At 36.9% G+C, this 25144-nt stretch overlaps 1 protein-coding gene across 4 annotated transcripts in view; it reads right to left on the reverse strand.

Annotated features, from left to right (window-relative positions):
• Positions 1 to 25144, reverse strand: part of LOC150106232 (voltage-dependent calcium channel subunit alpha-2/delta-3-like) — a 2133114-nt gene that overhangs the window by 254639 nt on the left and 1853331 nt on the right. For all 4 annotated transcript variants that reach the window (XM_090393048.1, XM_090393049.1, XM_090393047.1 and 1 more), the window contains one exon: positions 20678 to 20730. In XM_090393048.1, the coding sequence (XP_090249174.1) occupies positions 20678 to 20730 (53 nt within the window). The remainder of the gene's footprint in view (positions 1 to 20677; positions 20731 to 25144) is intronic.

Below are 25144 nucleotides of genomic sequence, written 5' to 3' on the forward strand. Positions count from 1 at the left end.
TCCATTATCCTGCTAATTCGCCCTCATGGAATCTCTCATTTACCACACCTCTAATAATGGAATCTCCATATGTCTCTATTCTCGAGTCATTCGTTACCTATTTCTCTCTGCTTTCCTTCATCCAAACCTTTTGCACTAGCCCACCAAAGTTCTAATCTCACTACAGATATTTTTCATTTCGCTTCTGATTCTGCTCAACTCCTTTTTCAAGTCTTGCATCCTAGAAACAAATGATATACACATTTACCAATAACTCATATATAGGGATCGCAGATACATTGGAAAAAAATACGGGACACTTATGACTGAGGGTGAAAGTTTAGTATGCGCATCCATCACATATGCCAGTCTTACAAAATTATTCTAACTTTCCAAGTATGTTTGTGGTAAGGTTTACTGTGCACATACTATACTAAGTATAAGTAAACAAATAGTAAATCCAATTGTTAGGCTACATATTTTCATTAAGCCACTTTAAGTTCCCTTCAAGTGTTTTTTTACTTACTATTATTGATACAAAATAGATCGTTACTGCAGTAATGCGCTTCTCACCTGACAATATTCTTATTAATCAATCAGTCTTGCTAACTCTTGCAATACTTTTCTGAAGAATGAATTCTGAAGAAAGAATGTGTCCTGTTTCATTCTGAAAAATGAAGCGGAACGCATTAGCCAAAAATGGGACGATCCCATATTTTACGGGACGTCTGGGATCCTTACTCATATACCAACAGAATATCACACTTTTAACATATTCATACCCTTTCTTGTTTCCTGTTTAGTCTCTCTGCAAACACACTCTCCACATTCTTTGTTCAACAAACTATTATCAAAAAGTCCATGTCGTTAATTATGTTTGATTTTCTTGCTACATGACATGCAGATCTCATTCAAACATAACATGTTATGTACATAAAGCAAGCACAGGGTGATCAAAATCTAAGTATCACTGTGGAGCACTATCCTGTGATTCAAACAATGCAAAACTTTACAGGACTACACTATGCATCATGCAAAAACGATATCTGAGAAAAAAAAAAAGTAGTTCCAAAATTCACCACTAGAAGGTGCTGTACAATGTCCCAAATCTAGATATAGTAATTTTTCTGTGTGTGTGTGTGTGTGTGTGTAAGAAGGAGGAGAAAAGCAACACAAGCATACATAACACATTTGTATTCACTTCCATTATGCATTTAGGGGACACACTGATCAATGTACTGCCTTCCTGATATGCTACAAACCGGAACTGTCACATAGTGTGTTCAGTGGCAGAACATCACTAGTCAAGACTGATGTTGTGAACATGCTGGATTATGCTGTCTTTCAGCACTGGCAAGTTACAAGGATGATCCCGATAAACTCTTTGAGAAATCCCCACAGCCAGTAGTCACAAGGGGTCAGATCAGGTAAACAAAGTGACCATGTGGTGGGAAACGCATGTGTGATCACTCTAGCTTCCATGAAATGTTCTTGAAGCACCTCCTGTACTGATTAACTGATGTGTGGAGGTGCCCTATCCTGCATTAAAATGACTGAATTCATACACACAGGTGCTGCTGTTGATATAGTACAGCAAAATTATTTATCATATCATGATACCTCTCAGCAGTAACTGAGCAGGTCACAGGATCAGAATGGTGAATGTCCTCAAACAAGAATGGTCCAATGATAAATGAAGCTGTAAACTCATAACTGACAGTAAGTTTGGGTGAAGGAATTTGTTCGATACAAAGGAATTTATTAGAGTGCATGTAGTTTGTAGCTCATACCCAGAAATCGTGGATATTCACAGCTCCATTCAGGAGAAAGGGAGCCTTTCTCCTGAAATACATCCATAGCTATGCATCATCTAACCCACTAAAGAAAGAAATGTTAAAGTGAATGTCAGTTGATTTTCAAAGTCCTGTAGGCGCAAGTCCTGTGTCAGGCTTGAATGGGTAGAAATTCAGATTCTTCAATAATATTTTCCAGACAGTTGTATAAGGCACGTCATTATGTCTTGATACAGCACTTGCACTGCAGGAACCAGCACTGTTATTCATGGCCTGTTCCACAATGGCAATAGCAACTTCATTCAGTTTTTGTGAACTAACTGGTTTGCAAACTCTGCAGTCGAACTCTTAACAATCTTGTTTCTTCAAAATGATTTATTATTCATTGCGGGGCACATGCAGATAGTGGATCTCGTTGACAGCTGTTCAGGCAATGAAATTTGTGGGGTGCACCAACAGCACCACTGCAGTTGTTTAGGTAGTATAGCTTCATGAACAAAACATGTTAGGAAAAGCTTAGTGCCATCACGGTGGAGAGAAATGACAACCAAAATGAAAGAAAAAAATCCCATGTCTCTCTTTTTAAACCTTTCTGGCACCTGCTGAGTTATGTGATATGCAAATACTATGTATTATGAATTTACAATGCCCCAGGTGGTAATTATGGGGCTACTTTTTTTTTTCTCTCAGATATTGTTTCTACATGATGCACAATGTATTCCTTCAAAGTTTTGCAGCATTTGGATCACTGCATGGTGCTACATAAGACCTTCAAACAGGAGTAATTTAATTTTGATCACTCTGTATTAGAAAAAGAAAAATAATCAATGCGGTTATGGAAATACAAATAGAATTTATAATAAGTTAGCAAAAGCAAGAATGTAAAAGTGAAAGTTAGTGATAAGGGAGCGAAAGAAGTATGAAAGAGAAAATGGAAGTACAGTGCAGCAGAACGAGAAGTTGCATGGCTACGAGAGTGACAGAGAATGAAATTGTTAGACTGCAAGATTTGATGAAACAGCTGTTGAAAATGAAAATTGAAATGAGGAACGTGCAGAGTGAAATGAGACTTTTAGTGGAAACCAATGAAGGTGTGCAAAAGAATAGAATGCAAGAAAAATGGGTAAAAGAGGTGACAAGTGACTTCAGGATAGCAGTGTATGGAGATTCCATAGTTGGAGAATTAGATAATGAGAGAATCAACAAGGTCTGCTATTCAGGAGGGAGAATGAACAGAATAATTCAGATGTTGGACAAGAGGAGGAAACGAGCAAGAGAACTAGTGGCGGTTGTGGGAAGAAATGATTTGAGTGGACATTAGCAGTATGTAAGGGCAATATCAGAAGGCTGTTGAGAGGTGTGAAAGAAAACAGTGTAGTGAGAAAGGTTGTTAGTGTGTTGCCAAGGTATGACAAAGATGAGTTGAGACGGAGAGCTGGAATCATGAATGGTATGCTAGTGAAGCTGTGTGAGGAGAAGGGAGTGGCAGTTACAGTTTGTGAATGTGTGGCAAATGTTGAGGGAAGAATGAAATTACATAAGCATGATAGGTTGAATTTGAATGGCTTTGGAGTGAGTGTACTGGAGAAAGTGTTGCTGCATGGAAGTACAGTATGTGATGCATGCAAGGGATCAGAAGAAAGAGATGAAGGGAAAAATCAGGAGAGTGGTACTGAAGAGACAGAATTGCATGGAAATGGAAATAGCAGTACAATGAGAAATAGAATGCAAGAGGAACAGGGAAATGTGTGTGTGGGGGGTAGCCCGAGTGGACAGGGAGACATGGCAGGAGAATGGATGTTGAAAGTGGCAGAGAATGTTTGTACGAAGATGGAGTATATTGCGATGTGAGTGGAGAAGTTGTGATTGAGCAGATATATGTGGTAAGTGGTAGACAGCACTGATTATAGACCTAGAAATGAACTGCGGTGTTTGTTCATTTCTAGGTCAAATGCCAGATGTATCAGTAATAAGGGAGATGATATGATTTCGGTGGTTTAATTTTTTCACCCCAAAATCACTGGAATAACTAAAACATGGTTGAACGAAGATGATATCATAACGTGAAAGAAATGGAAGGATACAGTATTTTTCGCAAGGATAGAAAGGCAAGAAGGGAGGTGGAAGAGTGCAGTGCTGCTGATGATAGCATGGGAATTATGTCCACATAAGGTAGACATGAAAGAGAGAAATGGTAGCAATGGTTATCAGGCAGTGTGATGTAATGTGTAGGTTGAGAGGAAGACATATTTAGTTGGATGTTGTTATAGACCTGGGAATGTGGAGGGTGGTGATGAAGAAATGTATAAACAACATGGATTAGTGAACAAAGGAAGGGTAATTATTATGGGTGATTTTAATTATGGCAGTATACATTGGAATGAAGAGATAGCATCTGGGAATAAGGAAAATGAATTTCTCGAGTTCTTGAGAGAACTATCTCAGGCAGGACATAAATTAGGGAATGCGAGGATCGAGAGTTCTAGATCTGACCATTTCATCAGGGGATGTAATTGTCTGCATGTCTTCAAGGAATGTTCCAAGGAGCTAGCATTAACCTTCAGATAGTTGTCTATGAAGAGTCTTTCAATAGCAGATGTCTGAAAAAATCACCATTTATAAGGTGATCACTGAAGAGGGTGGTGGGGGGCTTAAATGCAAAATAGGTTGGTGTCAGCAGTATTCTCTGTGATTGTCAGCATGGGTTTGTTAAAGGAAGTCATGTTTTATCAATTTATTGCACCCACACTTCATGGAACTAACCTTGGCTTTGTGCCAAGAATAGTCAATTCATGCTGAAGGGGAGAAAGAAATAAAGGATGCATGGCCACCAACACACGAAGTCACGTACTTTATACATAAATTTTCCAACTGTTGTACAAACAAAATAGTTACCACTCTAAGAACTAGAATTTTCATAAAAGAAAAGCTAATTTTGATTAGCATTGATTACCCTAATATCGGAATGGATTCTCCTTCTTTTGACATGTGCAGAAGTGTTGAAGGGTCTCACATCTGTGGGTGTACAGTACTTATGTACTATAATAAGGTGATGAATGCCTTTGGACAATAAAGATGCATTACACTCAGGGCCGGCAGAAGCGGGCATGCAGTGCAAGCGGGCGCTGCTACAAAGGGGCGCCGCAGCCGGGGCATGGTTCATTTTTAAGAAACAAAATTTTTATAATAAAAACAAAAAATTCTTAGAATGATCAATATTAAAATAAATAAGTCCGGATACACAAAATAAAAATTAAAAAAAATTGTATGTTGCCACCTCTTTGATCAGTCGGCTGTTTACAATTTTGCAGCGAGAATGTCTGCAGAATGTTGTGTCTACTAAAGTGAAACGGTCTATCTAAAGTGAAATGGTGAACGTTTTTTATGCGCAGAAACGAATTTTCGTACAAAACATTTGTTACTAGTAAACCAGTCATATGGTACGCATCTCAGGCTACTGACAGTAGTGCAGTGCGGACTATTATTTCTTCTCTGTGTCGTTATGTAATATGTTACTAATCTCAGTAGACTACTGACAGTAGTGCAGTGCGGAGTATTATTTCGTCTCTGTGTCATGTTGTGTAATAATTTCTTGTGAGTATAAAATAGAAATGAAATCAAAAATTAAACAAAAGTTATCCGGTGCACAAAATCATAAACGTCATGTTGCGAAAGAAGCAGATATTAAGAAACAAACTGGGGCTCTTAATAAATTTATTAAAATATTCTAATGCAGATTGTGACCAACTCGATACATCAGAAATCAGAGTTGATGAACCGCGCACATTATCCAGTTTGCATGAAAGTACTATTGCAACTATTGACCAAGAAAACAAGATGCATGATTTAAGTGAAAAACAGTTAAGAGAAAATTTAGTTCTAGTTGACCATGAAATCAACACGTTGTTAGTCTCTGTAAATTTAGAAGATCCAGGTGAATGGGAAAATATTGATGAAAAATTACGAGTTGGTTTAATTGAAATGGGGCCTGTTCAAAAGAAAAATATAACATATCCCAGAGTACATATGGTCGTAAATTTGGCGACTCGTATTATAATAGAAAAATGGAAAACGGGGAGCTCGTGCTAAGAACATGGCTCATTTATTCCGAAACTTTAAATTCTGTTTTTTGCTTTTGTTGCAAACTTTTCGCACCTACTGAATCAAGTAGTCTTGTAGAAGGTTATAACGATTGGAGAAATGTAAGTACAACTTTTCATAGACATGAGACTAGTTTAACTCACATGAAAAATTTCTTAAAATGGAAAGAACTCGATAAAAATTTAAAAAACAAAACTACTATTGATTGCCAGACTCAAAGCATGTATGAAATGGAAAAGAAACATTGGACGAGTGTTTCAGAATGCTTGATTGAAATTATAAAATCCTCGGTAGCCAAAATTTAACTTTTCGCGGATCATCTGATAAACAATCTGCATTTATGCCTCCGTAGCGCAATTGGAAGAACAACGGTACATTGCGCCCTTCGATTGGAACAGGCCTAAGTTCGATTCTCGTCGCGACGGGAGGAATCTTTATCTGGACGATTTTAATCGGAGGTGAGTTAGCTGATCTCATACGGAGGTAGCAGGATTTTTTCTCCTGGAAACTCGGGTTTTTCATCCCGCATACAGACAAATTGGCCCTTCAGAACACACGCAATTTACAGACAAAAAATACTAGTTGTGGTAGTGGTGGAGGTGGGCGGTAGATGGTGTTGATCGAGATGATTCGTAGTAGAGGTTCGGTGTAGTGGTTGAGACAGTTGTAGGTGTCCTCCCACGATGAGTCTTCGGACTCCTCGGAGGTGTCACGAATAATAATAATAATAATAATTATATGAAAGGAATAACGGCAATTTTTTAAAATTAGTCAAACTGTTTGCATAGTTTGATCTCGTTATGGAAAATCATGCTGAAAGGGCCCTACAATGAAACAATAGAGTACACTGTTTGAGTAAAGATAGTCAAAATGAAATATTGGAAACTTTAAGTAACACAATCAGCGATACAATTTTATTATCAATTCAAAAATTAATATTATTCCATAATTTTAGACTGCACACCTGATGCAAGTAAAACAGAACAAATGACCATTATTATTCGCTTTGTTTCCTGTGACAATGGAATTGTCAAGATCAGGGAAAACTTTTTAGGTTTTGCAGATATATCAGATTCCATAGGACGTGGTTTATCTGCAACAATAATTGAACAACTGGAAAAATGGAACATTCCCATTGAAGACATGCGAGGTCAAGGGTATGAGGGGCAAATATGAAAGGGAAAAAATATGGACTCCAAAATTTGCTTTTGAACAATAATCCTCGAGCTTTTTACGTGCCACGTGCTGCTCATACTCTAAATTTAATCATTAACAATGCAGCCAAAGTGAATGCAGATACAATTAGTTTCTTTGCAATTATTCAAGAAATATACAATTTCTTTTCATTCTCTTACAAACATTGGGCAATCAATAAAGAAACAGCATGAAGCACATACATTATGTGCTAAAATAAAGGACTACAAATTTATTTGCTCTCTTATAACTTGGCATGATTTACATAACAGAATAAACCCTGTGATTAAATGCTTAGAAACAAAAATATGAACCACTTGCTTTAGAATCTATCGAAACTTAAAAATATTCTTACAAAAGTATTATCGATCAGATACAAATTTTAAAGAAGTTCTAAAAACGGAAAAAGAACTGAGTGAAGAGGTAGATGGAGAACAAGAATTTAAAACTGATACTGAAGTTCGACGATGAAAGAAGACACGACAATTTGACTACGAGCATTACAACGAAATGCCACTATCACCAGAAGATAAATTTAGAGTGAATCTGTTTTATACACTTCTAGAAGTTGCAATGTGTTTGTTAATAGAACGTTTTGAACAAATAAAAACATATTATGATAATTTCAATTTCTTGTATAGATTACTACAAATTAATAATGAAGATTTACGAAAAAATTGTGACAATTTAGAGATTCTCTTGAAGGACGGCGACAATAAAGACGTAAATGCAATAGAACTATTATATATGACAAGTTATGTGCTTTATGGGATATTTTTCGAAAAGATAATTAAATATTCAAAACCCTTTCGATATTCTTAATTTTATTGTGTCCAATAATTTATCCTTCCCTAACTTTTCAATTGCTTTAAGAATACTATTAACCGTACCTGTTAGTGAAGCGAGCAGTGAAAGTTCCTTTTCCAAGTTGAAATTGATTAAAACCTACTTAAGAACAAGTATGTCACAAAAAAAGCTTGTTAGTTTGGCGTTAATAGCTATTGAAAATTATATATGTGCGGAATTAGACGTTAAGACCATTATTTCTAATTTTGTGAATATGAAATCAAAAACCCTAAAATTTTAATTAAAAAAATTCAAGTATATTTATGTAATTTAATTTATTTTCTTATTTTGTAAAGATGGTTTTTTTTGAATACTTATATTAAATGTTCTAATTATTTCTGAATTCTTTTCTTATTTTCTCATCTATCTTGAGTTTCTTTTATTTTCCTAAAAGATAGTTCCACTTATAAAAATTATTAAAAAATTTTTACAAGTTACTAAATTCTTAATAGCTTGTAAAAGCTATTGCAAGAATTTTTTAAACTTTAGTTCAAATAAATTTTTAACTTTAATTAAAATTCATTTTAATTTTGTTTGTGATTCGGATCGGTGAGAAGGCTATAATCCCTGTATCATTATATTCAATGATTAAAGTGAAGTGGCTTTATCAAAATTTGCTTCAACTTGTGAGAATTTTTTGAATATTCAGGTTTTTAACGATTATCCTGCCTAGTCAACACTCCCGGTTCGTTACATAAAGTGTGGCTGTTCTGACAAAATTTATGTAAGAAATTTCAAATAATTAAAATTTTTATTATCGTAAAAGAACTCCCCCCCCCTGGATTGTTACAGGGGTGCTTAGATAGAAATTGCATGCGGGCGGCAAAGACCCTAGCACCGGTTCTGATTACATTCCATTGTCCTGGAGGTATATTTGTATTTTCAAAGGCTTTTAATAGATAGATCACAAGTTAACTAAATTGGAGGAAAGAGGAATGTATGATAGTTAGTGTGTTGGATAGGTGATTGGCTGTTAGATAGGTATCAGAATGTTGTATATGGGGGCAGGTAGGATCCCAATAGATGAAAGTCACTAGTGATGTGCTGCAGGGTTCTGTACATTGTTGTTCAATATGAATATTAATGATACTGGGATGAGTTAAACTGGCGATAAGAAACTGTTTGTAGATGATGCAAAATCAAGAAGAATAATGAATAATGCAGAGTCAAAACAGATGTTATGGCCTTACAGGAGGACTGGAATAAATTGTATGAGTGGGCAAGTAAGTGGAATTATCAGTTCAACGTTGCAAAGTATAAGGTTTGAAATTTGGTAAGAAATGATGGGATGCAAAGCATACACATGGTGGGGAAACTTTAAAGGAGTTAGAAGTGATGAGAGATCTTGGACTGGTGGTGGACATGAAATTCAGGGTCCACAATGCACAAGTCATGAAGTTGACACACATTAGATTTATGGCAGAGGCCTTTGAATGAAGAAATAAAGAGGTTATGATTCCATTATATAAGGCCTTAATCAGGCATCATCTGGAATATTGTGTACAGATTTTATCACTTGTTTTTGTCACTTAGAAAAAGTCCAGAGAAGACTGAATAAAGTGGTAACAGATCATTGGAATATGGGATAGATTGAGGGAATAAAATTTGCAAAGCCTCATGAATAGGTAGAGGAGGAGAAGAGGAGATATGATTATGACAAATAAGATGAAAAGGGACTGTTACCAGGTAAAGGAGGAAGAAAGTTTTCATAGAATGGAAGGGGGTAAAACAAAAGAGCTTTACTGAAAATGGTATAAAGAGGGTTGAGCAATGGAGTGAAGAGCAAGTTCTTTGCATGGAGAGTGGTTGGAGAATGGAATGCATTGCTTGATAGATTGGTGAGTGCAGACACATTGAATGAGTTTAAAGCACAGTTTGATGAGCTGCATGTAATGGTGTGTACCTCCCACAATGATTCTTTTTACTCCATAGAGGTCTTGCATAATTAATAATAAATGTTACATCTCATTTATTTAATAATATGTCATGTAAATTTTACATTCTATCAACACTAATATATCTCTTATCTCCTTCAAGTATTGTACAATATCCCAGTAACTGTATATTTTATATCTGTGTTTGGTTTTATTTTATTTTAAGACCTTACATTTTGCATTACTGAACTGATAGCACTTGACCAGTCAGTACACAGTGGATTCAAATCCTCCTGTAATGCTACATTATCTGCTCTGCTCCTCATGGTTCTCTCCAAATTCGAATCATGTGCAAATAAGTGCATATACCCATTTAAACGTCTCTCTCATTATCACAAACATACAAGTTAAATGGCAGTGATTCCAAATATAGATCCCTGAAACATATGAGTACCACTAGCGACTTCCCTCCACATGACACCTCTCCCATACACAATTTGCTGATGCCTATCAAACACATTAATCTATTATATAATTTAATCCATTTCAATTAAAATGCCCTCTTGTCATGTGGTAAGCAGACTCCTCAAACATGATCTCCTTTTTAGTAAATCCATGCCAGTCATTGAAGAGAATACTGTTGCTGCTGTTCTCATTAACCCAATTCTGGATACCAGCCATTGCTAACTTCTCTACCACCTTAACTACAACTTCAGTCCCCACACACTAGCATATAAGATTTCTATAATTTGAAGCCCTTGGTCTTATTGTAGATTTTGTAAAGTGGAACACCTGCAAGACTTGATTTTGAAGTATGTCAAGACTGTCATTAACACACTAGAACATTTTCTTGAAGAATTCTGATATGTTATCAAGGCCTACTGCTTTATCGCTATCTTCGTCTTCTTCTTCTTCCCCAGATTCCATCAGGAAATAGGGAGTCTGAAAAGGCTTTCCAATGGTTCCTTATCCTTGCTATTGGTCTTAGTTCAGCAAAACTCTTCTTCTCACATTCTATTAAAGACGATCTCATACTTGTATTTTTTAGGACAGCCAGGCATTCTATTTCCTTCTGGAACCCATTCCATGGCTGCATGACAGATTTCTTCATGATCTTTCCTAAGTGTATGTCCAATCAATCTATATTTTCATTTTCTGATTTCAAGGTTGACTTATTGCTGATTTGTTCTTTTTCAGAGGTCTTCATTAGTAATCATTTGTACCCACCAAATTTAAAGTATTTCCCACAGACTTCGGTTTATGAATGTTTGTAGTTTTCTTCCCCCCCCCCCCTTTTGAAACCAGGCCATTTCATATCCATATAAATTTAATTATGGATGTGAAATTTTTGCTGATTTTATACATGGATTAAATATTTTTAATTTTGTATCTATGTGAATATTTTCCATTGTCCATACTCTACTAAGATTAGCATAAGCATAAGCACTTCTTGTCTTTTGAATCCTTATATCAACTTCTCTAGTTGCTCCTCCATCTGGAGATAAAACACTTCTGAGATATATAAAATGTAAAACAGTTTTGATTTTTCCATTTTCAGTTGCACTCAGTGCCTTGTTATTCACATTAATTCTAATTTCTTTTGTTTTATTTGTATTTATTTTCAAACCAACTTTCGGTTATTCTTCTTGTAATGTGGTTAGTGTTTTGGATATCTGCATGTCTGTGAGCAATTAGACATATGTCATCTGCATAGTCTAGATCACCCAAAGTTTTATTTATTTTCCAAAATATTCCTTTGGCATGTTTCATTGCTGCCTGTTCTAGAACTTGATCTAGCACCAGTATAAATAATAAGAGAGATAGCAGACATCCTTGTCACACTCCCCGGCCAGTTTGGAAAGTCTGTGACAAATATCCATCATGCAGCACATGGCTTGAATTCCTTATATCCTTCCTGTATGAGGTTTATTATCATCAGTGGCATTCCTTTGTTTTGAAGTGCATTCCACACACAATATCTAGCATTTATTGCTATCAGATTTTCTTAATTGCTCATACAATTCCTGCTCATTGACCATCAGTTCCTCTACCATCCTCACTATACTCAAGCTATGTATTCACATTTGTGACAATGATCTTTCCTTAACGAATTACTCATTTAATATTTCAATAATATCTTCTAGTTATCACTGAACCATTTTCACCAAGTAATACTAATAGCCAGGTTTCACTAATGCCAATAATCTTAGGTCACATCATATTCAAAAAAAGCAACAAACTCAACCCCTTTGTTTCTGAATGTATCTCTAGCATTCCAGGAATAAATAGGTTGGTGAAATGGATGTGCAACCTTATTAAGCAAGAGATCCACAAGAAGATGATGTGGAAAGAATATTGTGAGAATAAGAGTCAGAGAGGTTATGAAATATATAAAGCTTAGGCCAGAAAAGTAACGTGTATTATGCAAAAAGCTAAATCAGAAATGAAAAAAAATTGACCATGCAAGCTAAAGGCAATCCAAAAGAATTTTATTGTTATGCTGCAAGCATAAGAGTGAATGTGAAAGAATAACTTTATTGAATGTGGATGGTACTTGAGGGTTGGAAGCTAATGAGATTGTTCAGTTAACGAGTGCTCACTTTGCAAAGATATACCAACCAGGTGTAGGTAACATGGTGCATAGTGCTACTATTACATTGGATGAAGAGTTAGATCTGAATGAAAATGAGGTTGAAGAGCTGTTGCATAACCTAATTTGTCCCTATAGACCATCGGTTCCCAACCGGTGGTACGTGCACCCCTAGGGGTATGTGCTGGGCCATTCAGGGATACACGAAAAATAATCAGTAATGGCAGAAATGGCCTCGTTTCCACTATTTTACATTAAGATAGGCACTGAAAAAAAAGTGTCAGTATTTAAAAACAGCTATTTTAAAAACAAGGGGCACAATTTATAGAAATGGATTTAAAAGGGGTACACAAGTGGAAAAAGGTTGGGAACCACTGCTACAGACAAATAAGAAGTTGTCTATAGAATTGGCTAGGCCTTTCACATGTTTGTATAACTTGAGTCTCAGCTCAGGAATAATACCACAGGAATGGAAGGAATGTATGATAGTTCCATTGTACAAGGGTGGTGTAAAAATTGATGTGTCTAACTACTGAGATATCAGTATCTCTGGTGTGGTAGTGAAGATTTTAGAGAAGTTGGTAAGATCTTGCATACAGAAATGGGTAGACAAACAAGCTATACTCTGCAAGGAGCAGCATGGGTTTACTAAAGGAAGGTCATGTTTTAGCAATTTGCTCATATTTCATAACAATGTTATGGTGGAGTAGGATAAAGGGAATGGATACACTATGATAATGTTGGATTTTGTTAAGGCATTTGATAGGATTCCACATGAAAGGTTGTTGCATAAACTGGAGAATATGGGATTGGAATATATAAACTCTTGACTTGGATCAGGGGATTGTTGACAGACAGATACCAAAAAGTGGTATACAGTGGGTGTGAATCTACCAGATTTAAGGTGACCAGTGATATACCTCAGGGTTCAAGTCATTGGACCATTATTGTTCCAATAAAGGTCAAATGGTTCCAAAAATAGGCAGGGCAATCAGAGAAGCTACTGATATTCAGCTCTTACAAAATGATTTGAATAGGCTGAAAATTTGGGCCCACATAAATGACTATAAGTTTAATGTCAGTAAGTGTAAAGTTATGCACTTTGGTGATGTGATTTCCAGATGCATATTATATTAGCGGGGTTATGCTACAAGAAACTGAGGAGGCAAGGGATCATGGTGTATTGGTGGATAGGAATTTGAAGTTCAAATGCCACAGAGCAAAAGTTGCAAATACAGCTCACAGGATAATTGTGATGTTGAACATTGACATCTAAGGATAAGGAAGTCATTTTGCCCCTTTATGAGGCTTTAATAAGACCACACCCTGTTTATTGTGTTCAGATTTGCTCTCCTCGCTTCCAAGGGGATAAAGAAGCTGTGGAATAGAGTGCAAAGAAGAGTTACAAAGTTATATATGGATTATGGGATTTAGATTATGAGGATAGATTGTGAGTATGTGTATTACAGACTCTGGTTAACAGGAGAAAGAGGAGTGATATGATAGAGGTCTGTACACTTTTGAATGGTTGTTATAGGATATTGTCTGATGAAATTTTTTTTTTATATGGCAGGTGGGGAGAGAACACTGGGGCATCCATGGAAGTTAGGTTTGTTCACAGTCAAAAAAGGGATATGAACTACGTTTTTCTTCGAGAGCAGTGAGTGCATCTAGTGTGAATGAAAAATTAGGTTTTTCTCTTTTGCTTGAGACGTTATTTTAACTCCAAACAGCTCCTGACTCTATACAAATCACACATCTGCCAGAGTGGTGACCTTAAGAGTTTCTTAAATATACTGGTTCCTACAAGTATATAGAAAAGAGTAGTTAGATGGGTAGTGAACCTCCTCTCACTAATACACTCCACTCACTTTTGAACAGGCAGTCAGTCTCCACGGCCTGCATCTTCCATAGCAGGTGGAAGATGCAGGCATTCTTCCATAGAAGAATATGTCCATGGTCACTGTTCATCAGAACTGGCATCGAAATAAAGGGAGGGTATGACAGCTGGTTTGAGTGATTTATAGCCTCCCTCGATGAGTCCTTGACTCCTTGGAGGTCTCGGATGATGATAATAATAATAATAATAATAATAATACCATCTGATAAGTTCTTTCTCTTATTTGCCATATACTGAAAGTAATGCCATGAATTGTTGATGATGATAGCCAACAGGGATATGAAATACATGAGTATATATTGCAAAAGTGAGAAAAACATGGATGTTAAAGTACACATTGATACATAGTGCTAAGAAAGGTATTCCCTTTATGTATATATTTGATACTTAAAAATAATCAGAGTATTCTGCATATATGAACTAACTGATAAACTTAAGTTTTGTGATTACAAATGTTGGTGGAAAGGGAAAAGAAATGAGATAAGATAGAATCAAACAATTCTAAAAGGGTTTATATAATGGATCTAGGATGAACTTTTCCATGTGTGATGGGATGGGAAAGAATAACGAATGACCTAATTCCCCAGAAAAGGGGTGATGTGATGGCTATATTTTCCATTTAAAAAGAGGGTGGATTAGCAATAGAGTTGCCACCATTAGTTTGTAAGTATATTGTTAGTGAATGAGTTTAAGAAGAGGTATTATTATTATTATGTGACTAATGATCATTTATCACTCAATTATGAATCACTTCAGTTATGAATAGTTCAGGTGTTTCCATTACTCCATAAAAAAAAAAAAATAATAATAATATACTAATAATATACAATGTCATATTATATTGGTAGGATTATGCTAGAAGAAACTGATCAGGCTAGGAATCTTGGAGTGTTAGTAGATAGCAAGTTGAAGTTCAGGGGCCATTTAGCTCAGATTGCAAATATAACTCAAAAGATTATTGCAATGCTGAAACAAACATGCAAAGATAAGGATGTCATTTTGCCTCTTTACAAGGCCTTGATAAGACCTCACTTGCACTACTGTGCGCATGTCTGATCTCCTGGTTTCTTTTTGATTCTGATAAAGTGGAGAGAGTGCAAAGGAGAGTGTTAAAAATGATTTCAGGATTGTAGAATACTGATTATGAAGCCAGATTGAGAATTTGTAGACCGCAGACACTAGCAAACAGGAGAAAGAGGGGGTGGATATGATTGAGAATTACAAACTTCTGAAAGGATGATACAGGATTTCAGTCGCTATTGATGGAATATTTCATTTTACGGACGGTGGGTAAAGGACAAGAGGGCATCCTTGGAAGCTGACTGAGTACTGCTAAGGAAGAGGTGAGGACTGGTATTTACTTTCATAGAGTGGTGTGCGATTGGAATGGATTGCCTTTGGATGATGTGTGTGCAAGCAGTATGAACAGGGGTGCACCGGCAATATGTGCAATGTGTGCGACACACACACACAGGCACCAGGATAGTAAAGGTGCCAAAAGATTTCAGGCGAGGAGGAAGGAAATACTTAAAAAAATTATTATTCATTAATTATATCAAAATAAATTACATTTTTGTTTAAATTTTAATTATATTTTATAGATTTGTCTTAAACAAATTATTTATAATCACTTATTTGTTATTATTCCTTAAGATCTTAATTTATTCTGATTCTAGTTCTAACAAGTAGTTTAGCGTAAACAAGTAAAAACTTGAGCAAGTTTACTGTTTACAGGATGACGCACGTTTGGATTTGTTTAAACTTGTTCACACTCGCATTTGCTCTAAACATATATAAGAAAATTTGCTGCAGTTTTTAACTTTATTCTATATTCTGCTGTTATCAGCAGAATATAGGCAACATCTTGCAATCTACCTGAATTGTCATGAGAAAAATTTAAATCATTTGAACAATTACAAAAAATGGACAGAATTAATTGCATTCTTAAAAAAAAATAAAACTTGTATTGATTACTTGCAGCAAACAGTTTTAGATAATGAAAGGAAACGTTGGTATGAAGTTATAAAAAGAATAATTTTTGAAGTACAGTTTTTAGGCAAACAAAATCAAGCTCTTCGTGGTAAAAGTAATAAATTTTACGATCACAACAATGGCAATTTTTTAAAATGCATTCAGATGTTAGAAAAGTTTGATCCTTTTATATTGGAACACACGTGACGTGTAGCTAATGATACTGACTTTAAAAATATGCCCTCCTATTCAGGAGATAAAATTCAAAATGAAATACTCACTTTATTGGCATCAAATATTAAAAATAACGTTTTTATAAAGTGTTTTTTTTATTGGGGGGAGAGTATAGGGGTGCCGACTAAAGTTTTGCACACAGGCGTGCCTCTGAGTGTGAATGAATTCAAAAAGAGGTATGAGAGCTGGTGCAAATAGTATGGCCTCCCGCTATGAGTCCCTGACTCCCTTGGAGGTTTCTCTTACTAATCATAAAAATAAAGAAATTTGCCTTTTGAGTACTGAGTAAGTGTAAGTGTCCATTGCACACTAAGCAGTTTCTAATATTGTATATGAGGGTATTTACTTTGTTATTATTATTATTATTATTCAGGCCTCCATGGAGTCAAAAGACTCATCGTTGGAGGTCCTTCCTAAGAAACACAAAGTCTATCAGGACTCATCGAGGGGAGGTACCCCCCCTAAGAAACACTTAGGGGGGACCTCACTCTAAGTGTTTCTTAGGGGGGACCATCAGGTAATGCATTCCATGGTTCAACCACCCTCCATGCAAGGAAACCACTCCTTACCCTCTTGCTCACAGTTTCCTTTCATAACTTCCAGGGATGGCCTCTTGTCATCACTCCTTCCCGCTGTTCAACCAAGCAAAAGAACTCCCCAGTGTCAACCCTGTAACCACCTCTCAACAGTTTAAAAATCTCAATCATATCACCTCTCCTTCTTCTATCCACCAAACTCTGCAGTCCACATTCCCTCAGCCGATCCTCATGACCAAAATTGTACAGTCCTGAAATCATCTTTGTCATCCGTCTTTGTACCCTTTCCACAGTTAATTTATCCCCTTTAAATCCTGGGGACCAAACCTGAGAACAATGGTCCAAGTGTGTCTGATCAGGGTCTTATACAACAAAATGATAACTGTTTTATCTCTGCAGAGGTCAGCGTCCTTCTCATTATTGCAGCAATCCTCTGTGTTACCTTCACCACCTTTGCAATATGTCGCGTAAACTTCAGGTTTCTATCAATCATCAACCCCAGATCTCTTATCTCCCCTACTTCCTCCAGTACAACTCCTCCCGTAGGATATGCAGTGTCCCATCGATGTTTACCAAACCTCAAGACCTTACATTTTGCTGCATTAAACTGAAATCCCCATTCATTTGCCCATCTATCCAGCTTATTCAAATCCTCTTGCAGAGCTCCGCATCTGCACTATTACTAATAATCCTTCTCAGCTTCGCATCATCCGCAAACAACTGAATGTCCCCTTACAATCCACTGACAATGTCATTGATATAAAGGTTAAACAATATAGGTCCCAGTACTGAGCCCTGTACTGGTATTGTATCTGTACTGTATCTCTGATACCTATCAAACAGCCAATCCTGAATCCAGTTGACAAATCTGACATCCAGACTCATGTGCTGAAACTTAAATATCAGCTTATCACATGGCAACCTGTCAAATGCCTTCACTAAGTCTAAGAAAATGGCAGTATATGCTTTTCCCTCATCTAATGCTCTTGTAACTTTATCATAAAAGGCTAGCATATTGCTAAAACAAGAGCGCCCCTTCACAAATCCATGTTGACTCTCACAGATAACATTACCCTCATCTGCCCAATGCTGTATACGGTCCCTCACTAATTTCTCCAAGATCTTAACAACTACTGATGGCACACAGACTGGCCTATATTAGACACTTCCAGTCTGCTAATGCCCTTATGCAATGGCACTATCTTACCTTTCTTCCATTCCATGGGCACCTTTCCCGCAGCCAGACTTTCATCGAAAAGTCAGGTCAAAGGCACTGTCAGTTCCCTAGCACATTCTCTCAAAACTTGTGGTGAAATACCATTTAGTCGCACAGCTTTACTAACATCCAGAGTACTCAGTATTTGAAACACACTCTCCTCCTATACCTCTAAACCTCAAACCTGCCCTATCCCTCTTGCATTAAAACTGACTCCTCCAGGATGAAATACTCCAATAAAGTGTTCATTGAACAATTCCACTATTTCCTCTGGATCAGTCACTCTATTCCCATTTTTATCCCACAATATCATTCTTCCACAGTCATTTCTCCTCCTACTGGCCACATATCTAAAAAATTCCCTAGAATTTTCTTTGGATCTTAGGGCCAATCTCGTCTCATATTCCGGTTTCGTCTTCCTTACCATACTAGTCACTCTTCTGGCCTGTGTCTTATACTCTTCATGCATCTTCTGTTCACCTGACTCCTTATATGTCTTTCACAGCCTCTTTTTTGCATGTAATTCCTGTTTAATATTGTTTGTCATCCACTTTACTCCAAATTGTGTACTTTTGTTTACTCATGGTATACAACTTACCATTGCTGCTAACAAATATTCTTTCATAATTTCCCATGCACTAATGATATCCCGGCCTTCCAATTCCTCCCTCCATGAAACTTCTCCAAGTTGACATCTTAGACTATTATAATCACCTGCCTTATAATTCCACACACGTTCCTGTATCTTTGATTCTCCTGCATGTCTATTCATTTTCCAAGTCAAAACCATATGGTCACTCTCTCCTACTGGCGGGAGAGATGTCATCTCAGTTATTATCAACTCTTCTGATGCTATGACCAAATGCAAAACTCTTGAACCTCCTGTTCCCTCTATTACATGTTGCCTAAGACATTTGTCCCTCAAGAATTCTAGAAAATCCATTGCCTTATTGCTACATGCATCTTCCTCTCCCCAATTTATACTACTGTAGTTAAAATTTCCCATAACAATCATTCTTCTTGCACTTGCCAAACTCAACTGTCTAAACATTTCCTGGTCCCCCCCCTCTGTCCTCCTTGGTCTGTAGCGACACCCCACTAAATATCCTGTCTTGCCCACCTCCACTTCACACCATATGCTTTCAAAATCATTTGCGCCACTTTCTTCCAGTCTTCACTCTTAGAGGACATAGGTCATCACTTATCATAATCAGTATTCCACCTGCTACCATCCTCCCTGGGACACACTGACTTGTTCAGAACAGCAATCTCTCCAGATGCCTACGTCCTTCCTCATTCAAATGTAAGCAGTCTCTCACATACAATTCCTCTCTGTCCTCAAATGCACTCCAAGCATCCACATATTCCAGTCCTCTCTTGTCACACATTCTCGCTATTATGCCATTCAATATCACTGCTGTTCTGCTCAGCTCATCATTATCTTACCAAGGCAACACACACACACTATCTTTCCTCTCTGTGTCTTCTTTCGTACCATCTCAAGCAAGAATCTCATATCTCTCACTGCTCTATTTACACCACCACTCAAGTCATTTGTTCCCACCATCACAATCATCTCATCCACCCTTTTCACCTCTCTTAACTGCCAAAGCCACACTTTCTATCATTCCTCCTGGCAAACACTCCTCACACATCCTATCTTGAACACCATGGATCATCGAGTCCCCATACATTATACCTCTTACCATTCCCTCTCTCCTATTGTCCTATTGTTTCCATTTTCTCCTTTTCTTTCATTCCCAGACCTCTCTCTCATTCCCTCTCTTCTACTGTTTCCATTCTCTCCTCTTCTAGCACTCCCATATCTCTCTCTCATTTCCTCTCTTCTACTGTTTCCATTCTCTCCTCTTCTAGCTCCCAAACCTCTCTCTCCTACTGTTTCCATTCTGTCCATTTCCACATCGAATTCCATTCTCATCGAATTTGCCTTGCATTTATCTCTCCCATTCTTGTAATCTCATCTTTCATACTTCTCCCAAGACATTCCACCTCCTCTTTCAGCTTCTCTATCTCCAGGTCAGTCACTCTTAATCGAAATTCACTCTCCCAAACAAAACCATCTCCTAAACTTTCACAGTTACTCACGCTTTTTTTTTCTTCATTCTCTCCTATCACACTACTCGTCTTCCGGTATTCGTTTCCCGTTCCTGGAGCAACAAGGTCAGTTATTGCGATATCTACTACCGATATTTCTTCCCAGATTTGACATTTTTAATTTAACATTTTATAATAATTTTTTAAATAATTTTTTATTAAATTTAATTTAATTTTTTATTACTTTTTTATTAATTTTTTAATAATTTTATAATTTAACATTTTAAGGGAAAAGGATATGAAGTATGTCATGCAAAGGTATCAATTTGTGATCATATGTTAATTGAAATAAGTATTTCAACCTGCATGTATGAAGTTTATTACTTACATTGCAACTTTAGTCCATATCCAGGATAGCACAGAACAGAAATGATGGAATGGCTATAAAGAACAAGTAAAACAAAATAATTGATTCATTTCAACAAAAATGTCAACAATTCTGAAAGAACATATTACTAAGAATCATTTATGGTGATATTTTCAATTAATGGTTGAAATGTGGAGTGGTTAGTGAACAATTCTCACATTTAAAGGAACATTACATTAACAAATTCTATCATCCATTACTGATAATTAAAATTTATAATGCATGCTGCTGTGTAATAAATTGAAAGAACAACACAATATATAGTAAAACTTAAATTTAATAGACTAAACTGATATTTCAAGGATATACAAAGAATCAGTGACCTAAACATGTGATTGAAAAACTATGATTTTTTTATATGAAGTCAAATAACCTATATACAAATTTGAATCAATAAATTATAAATGTATAATGATAATAAACACTATGAGAGAGAGAGAATATGAAAGGCTGTTGGAAGTGAGGAGTGAGAAGGTTGTGATAACCCAAAATTAAGATGAAGGGCTATGATTGCAAACAATTCGGTGTGTGAACTGTGTAAAAAGAATGGTGCGAAGTATTTGGATATATGGAGGAAGTTTGAAGGAAGAATGGATTTCTATAACAGGGACAACCTACACTTGAATGTGTATGGCATGAGAATTCCGGAGAAATTATTAAATGGTAAATTATTAAATATTAGTAATAATGTTCCACATGGCAATGAGTTTGAAGTCATCTGGTGTGAGGTGGAATCTAACAAGATCGAATAGACAGTGAGGTGTTGTTACAGACCTAGTAGATCAGTTGCTTGTGATGAAAAAATGCACTGCCAAATAAAAATGATGGGTGTGAAATGAGTAATCACCATTGGTGATTTTAATTATCCAAACATTGACTGGCTAGTGATAAAATCTCATGAGAAGAATGAAACCAAATTTATTGTGCTGTTATGGGACAAATTCCTCAAGCAGCATGTGACAGAAGGAACTCAAGATCAAAGAGTGTTAGATATAATTATAGTGTCAGAGATGGTTTTTAGTTAAGATGTGACTGTTTTATCTATGGTTGGTGAGAGGGATCATGCTGTCCTTTCATTGGAAGTGGCTACATGCAAGGATGTATTCTTAAGAAAAGGTTACATGCTAAACTTTGGAGCAGGAAATTATGACAAAGTAAGGAGTATACTAGGCTCTGTCCCATTGTGCAACATGGGAAGGATATCAGAAGTGCTTGGGAAGTATAAAAAATAAATAATTAAATGATAAAATATTGGAATGTGTCACTAGAGTCTGAAGAATAAATGGTATAGAAGTGAAATGCATGTGCAATCTTATTAAGCAAGAGATTCTTAAGGGAATCAGAAGATTTACAACTATTGTACAGAAAGTAAAGTCTGAAAGGTATGAAAAAAAAAACTGCCTCTGCAATCTAAAGACAATGGAAAATAATTCTATCATTATGATGCAAATACAAGAAAGAATGAATATGAAAGAATAACTCAAGTCAATGCAGATGGTATGTGAGTAGCAGATACTGAAGAGTATCTGCTACTCACATTCAACTTAATCAGTACCAATTTTGCTAAAAGATACCAACCTAGTATATGCAGGATTGAGCACACTACTGTTTTTTACTGGAAGAAGAAACTCAAGTGTATGAGGAAGGGGAGGTACTAGAGCTGTTAAACGAATTTCGCAAGAGGGACTGATGGGATATCAGCAAGGATGCTAAAAGATTTTCAGCTGAACTGGCTGTATTATTTGAATCTCAGCACAGGGAAGATTCCACATGAGTGGAAAGAATGTATGATAAACCCATAAAATGATAGAATATTGGAATGTGTCCCTAGAGTTTGAAGAATAAATGGTTGTGCAAAGATTAACGTGTCTACGCATCAACCTATCAGTATCTTAGGAGTGGCGGTTAAGTTAGTAAGAGCTTGCATACAGATATGGGTTGTGAGAGATTCTAAGCTTTGCAATGAGCAGCATGAGGAAAAGCATTTTGACAGGATATAGAATGGAAAACTATTGCATAAATTGAAGAATATGGTATTGATGGAAGTTTTTTTTTTTTTCACTTGCCTATGCTACCAGTTTCCCTGTATTAAGGGTGGGGTTATCTCTCCAAAAACTCGTGAGATCTCCCAGATCACTCAACATTGAGCGACCCGGATCAAAACTCAGCGTTGTTCCCCTCAGTAACAGGCTCACCCCACCACCGAGTAGAACCACTCATATTTAATCTGAGGGGCAACAGCCGTGCCTCAGTTAACTTGGGGTACAGCATTGCCATCCATTACCCCCTATACTTGGGTAACAGCTACAGCCAAGCCTCAGTTAGAACTTCATTGGCTACAGCATTGCCATCACATCACCCAAGCTTCCAACCGGTTTCGACCCTTAGGGGTCTCGTCAATAGGAGCCAGACCCAGAGGTGGTGATACTAAGGTGGAAGTAATGGGGAAGTCATATTTCCATATGCCAGTTACCAAAAGGTGTCACACCTTATTATTAAAATTCTCTGGATTAGAGATAAGTTTATGGAAGTTTTTTCACTTGGCTTTGCTACCAATTATATATTTGGTTTAATCCTTTATCCAAGTGTAAGCAAACAATGTTTGTGCCTGAAGTATTTTGAGGACTGGGGCAACTCGTGGCAAATGTGGCATAAGTTCTCATCACTTGCCTTAGTATCCCATAATGCAAAGCACATGTCCTTGTGGACATGTATAATACTATGCATTAAGTGAAGGATCACTACCCAGACTGGTTTCGACCTTCATTGTCTAAAAATTAGGCAGTCCCCCAGACCATTCCCTACGAGTGACTGAAGGGCCATCCAACTCGGCGTTGTTCCACTCAGCGACAGACTCACCCCATCACCAAGAAGAACTTCTCAGCGTTGGCTCTACCCAGTGGCAGGCTCACCCCACCACCAGACTGAACCATAATCTCAGCGGCACCCCACTCGGAGACAGGCAAAAACCTATGCCAAACAGAGCCTCTCATACCTCAAGGAAAGGGACCACTTCTGCACAAAAGCACATCAATTTTGAGCCAGGTGGTGATTACTAAGTTGTAAGTAATGGAGAAGTCATATTTCCATATGCCAGTTGCCAAAAGGTGTCACACCTTAATATTAAAATTCTCTGGATCAGAGATAAGTTGATGGAAGATTTTTCACTTGGCTATGCTACTAATTATATATTTGGTTTAATCCTTTATCCAAGTGTAAGTAAACAAAGTCTGTGCCTGAAGTATTTTAAGGACTGCTGCAATTCGTGGCAAAGGTGGTATAAGTTCTCATCACTTGCCTTAGTATTCCATAATACAAAGCACATCTCCTTGCGGACATTTTTAATGCTATGCATTAACGGAAGGATTACTATAATAAGGTGCGACACTTTTTGGCAACTGGAATATGGAAATATGACTTCTCCATTAACACCTTAGTATCACCACCTCTGGGTCTGGCTCCCACTGATGAGACCTTAATAAAGGTCAAAACCGGTCTGGATAGTGATCCTTCCCTTAATGCATAGCATTATACATGTCCACAAGGAGATGTGCTTTGCATTATGGGATACTAAGGCAAGTGATGAGAACTTATGCCACATTTGCCACAAGTTGCCCCAGTCCTCAAAATATTTCAGGCACAAACATTATTTGCTTACACTTGGATAAAGGATTAAACCAAATATATAATTGGTAGCAAAGCCAAATGAAAAAACTTCCATAAACTTATCTTTAATCCAGAGAATTTTAATAATAAGGTGTGACACCATTTGGCAACTGGCATATGGAAATATGACTTCTCCATTACTTCCACTTAGTATCACCTCTAGGTCTTGCTTCCACTGATGAGACCCCCCCCCTAAGGGTCGTAACCAGTTGGAAGCTTGGGTGATTGAAGTTAGAACTTCAATGCTGTAGCCAATGAAGCTCTAACTGAGGCTTGGCTGTTTCTGTTATCCCTCAGATGAAATATGAGTGGTTCTGCTTGGTGGTGGGATGAGCCTGCCACCGAGTAGAGCCAAATGCTGAGAGTTTTTCTCAGTGGCAGGGTGAGCCTGTTACCAAGGGGGAACAACGCTGAGTTTTTGATTCTTCGGGTCACTCATTGTCGGGTGATGTGGGGGATCTCACGGTTTTTTGGAGAAGTAACCCCGCACTTAAACAGGATAACCATTCTAGCTAGTGATCCTTCCCTTAATATATAGCATTACACATGTTCGCCAGCGATGAAAACTTATACCACCTTTGCCACGAGTTTCCCCAGTCCTGAAAATACTTCAGGTGCAAACTTTGTTTGTTTACACTTGGATAAAGGATTAAACCAAATATATAATTGGTAATATGGGATTGAATTATAAAATATTAACATGGATAATAAGATTGCTTACTGACTGACAGATATAAAAAAAAATGGTATATGGGGATATGA

The sequence above is a fragment of the Typopeltis vanoorti genome, chromosome 5 (genome assembly GCF_054136105.1).
Source record: "Typopeltis vanoorti isolate ZY-2024b chromosome 5, IOZ_Tvanoo_1.0, whole genome shotgun sequence".
Lineage (NCBI taxonomy): Eukaryota > Metazoa > Arthropoda > Arachnida > Uropygi > Thelyphonidae > Typopeltis > Typopeltis vanoorti.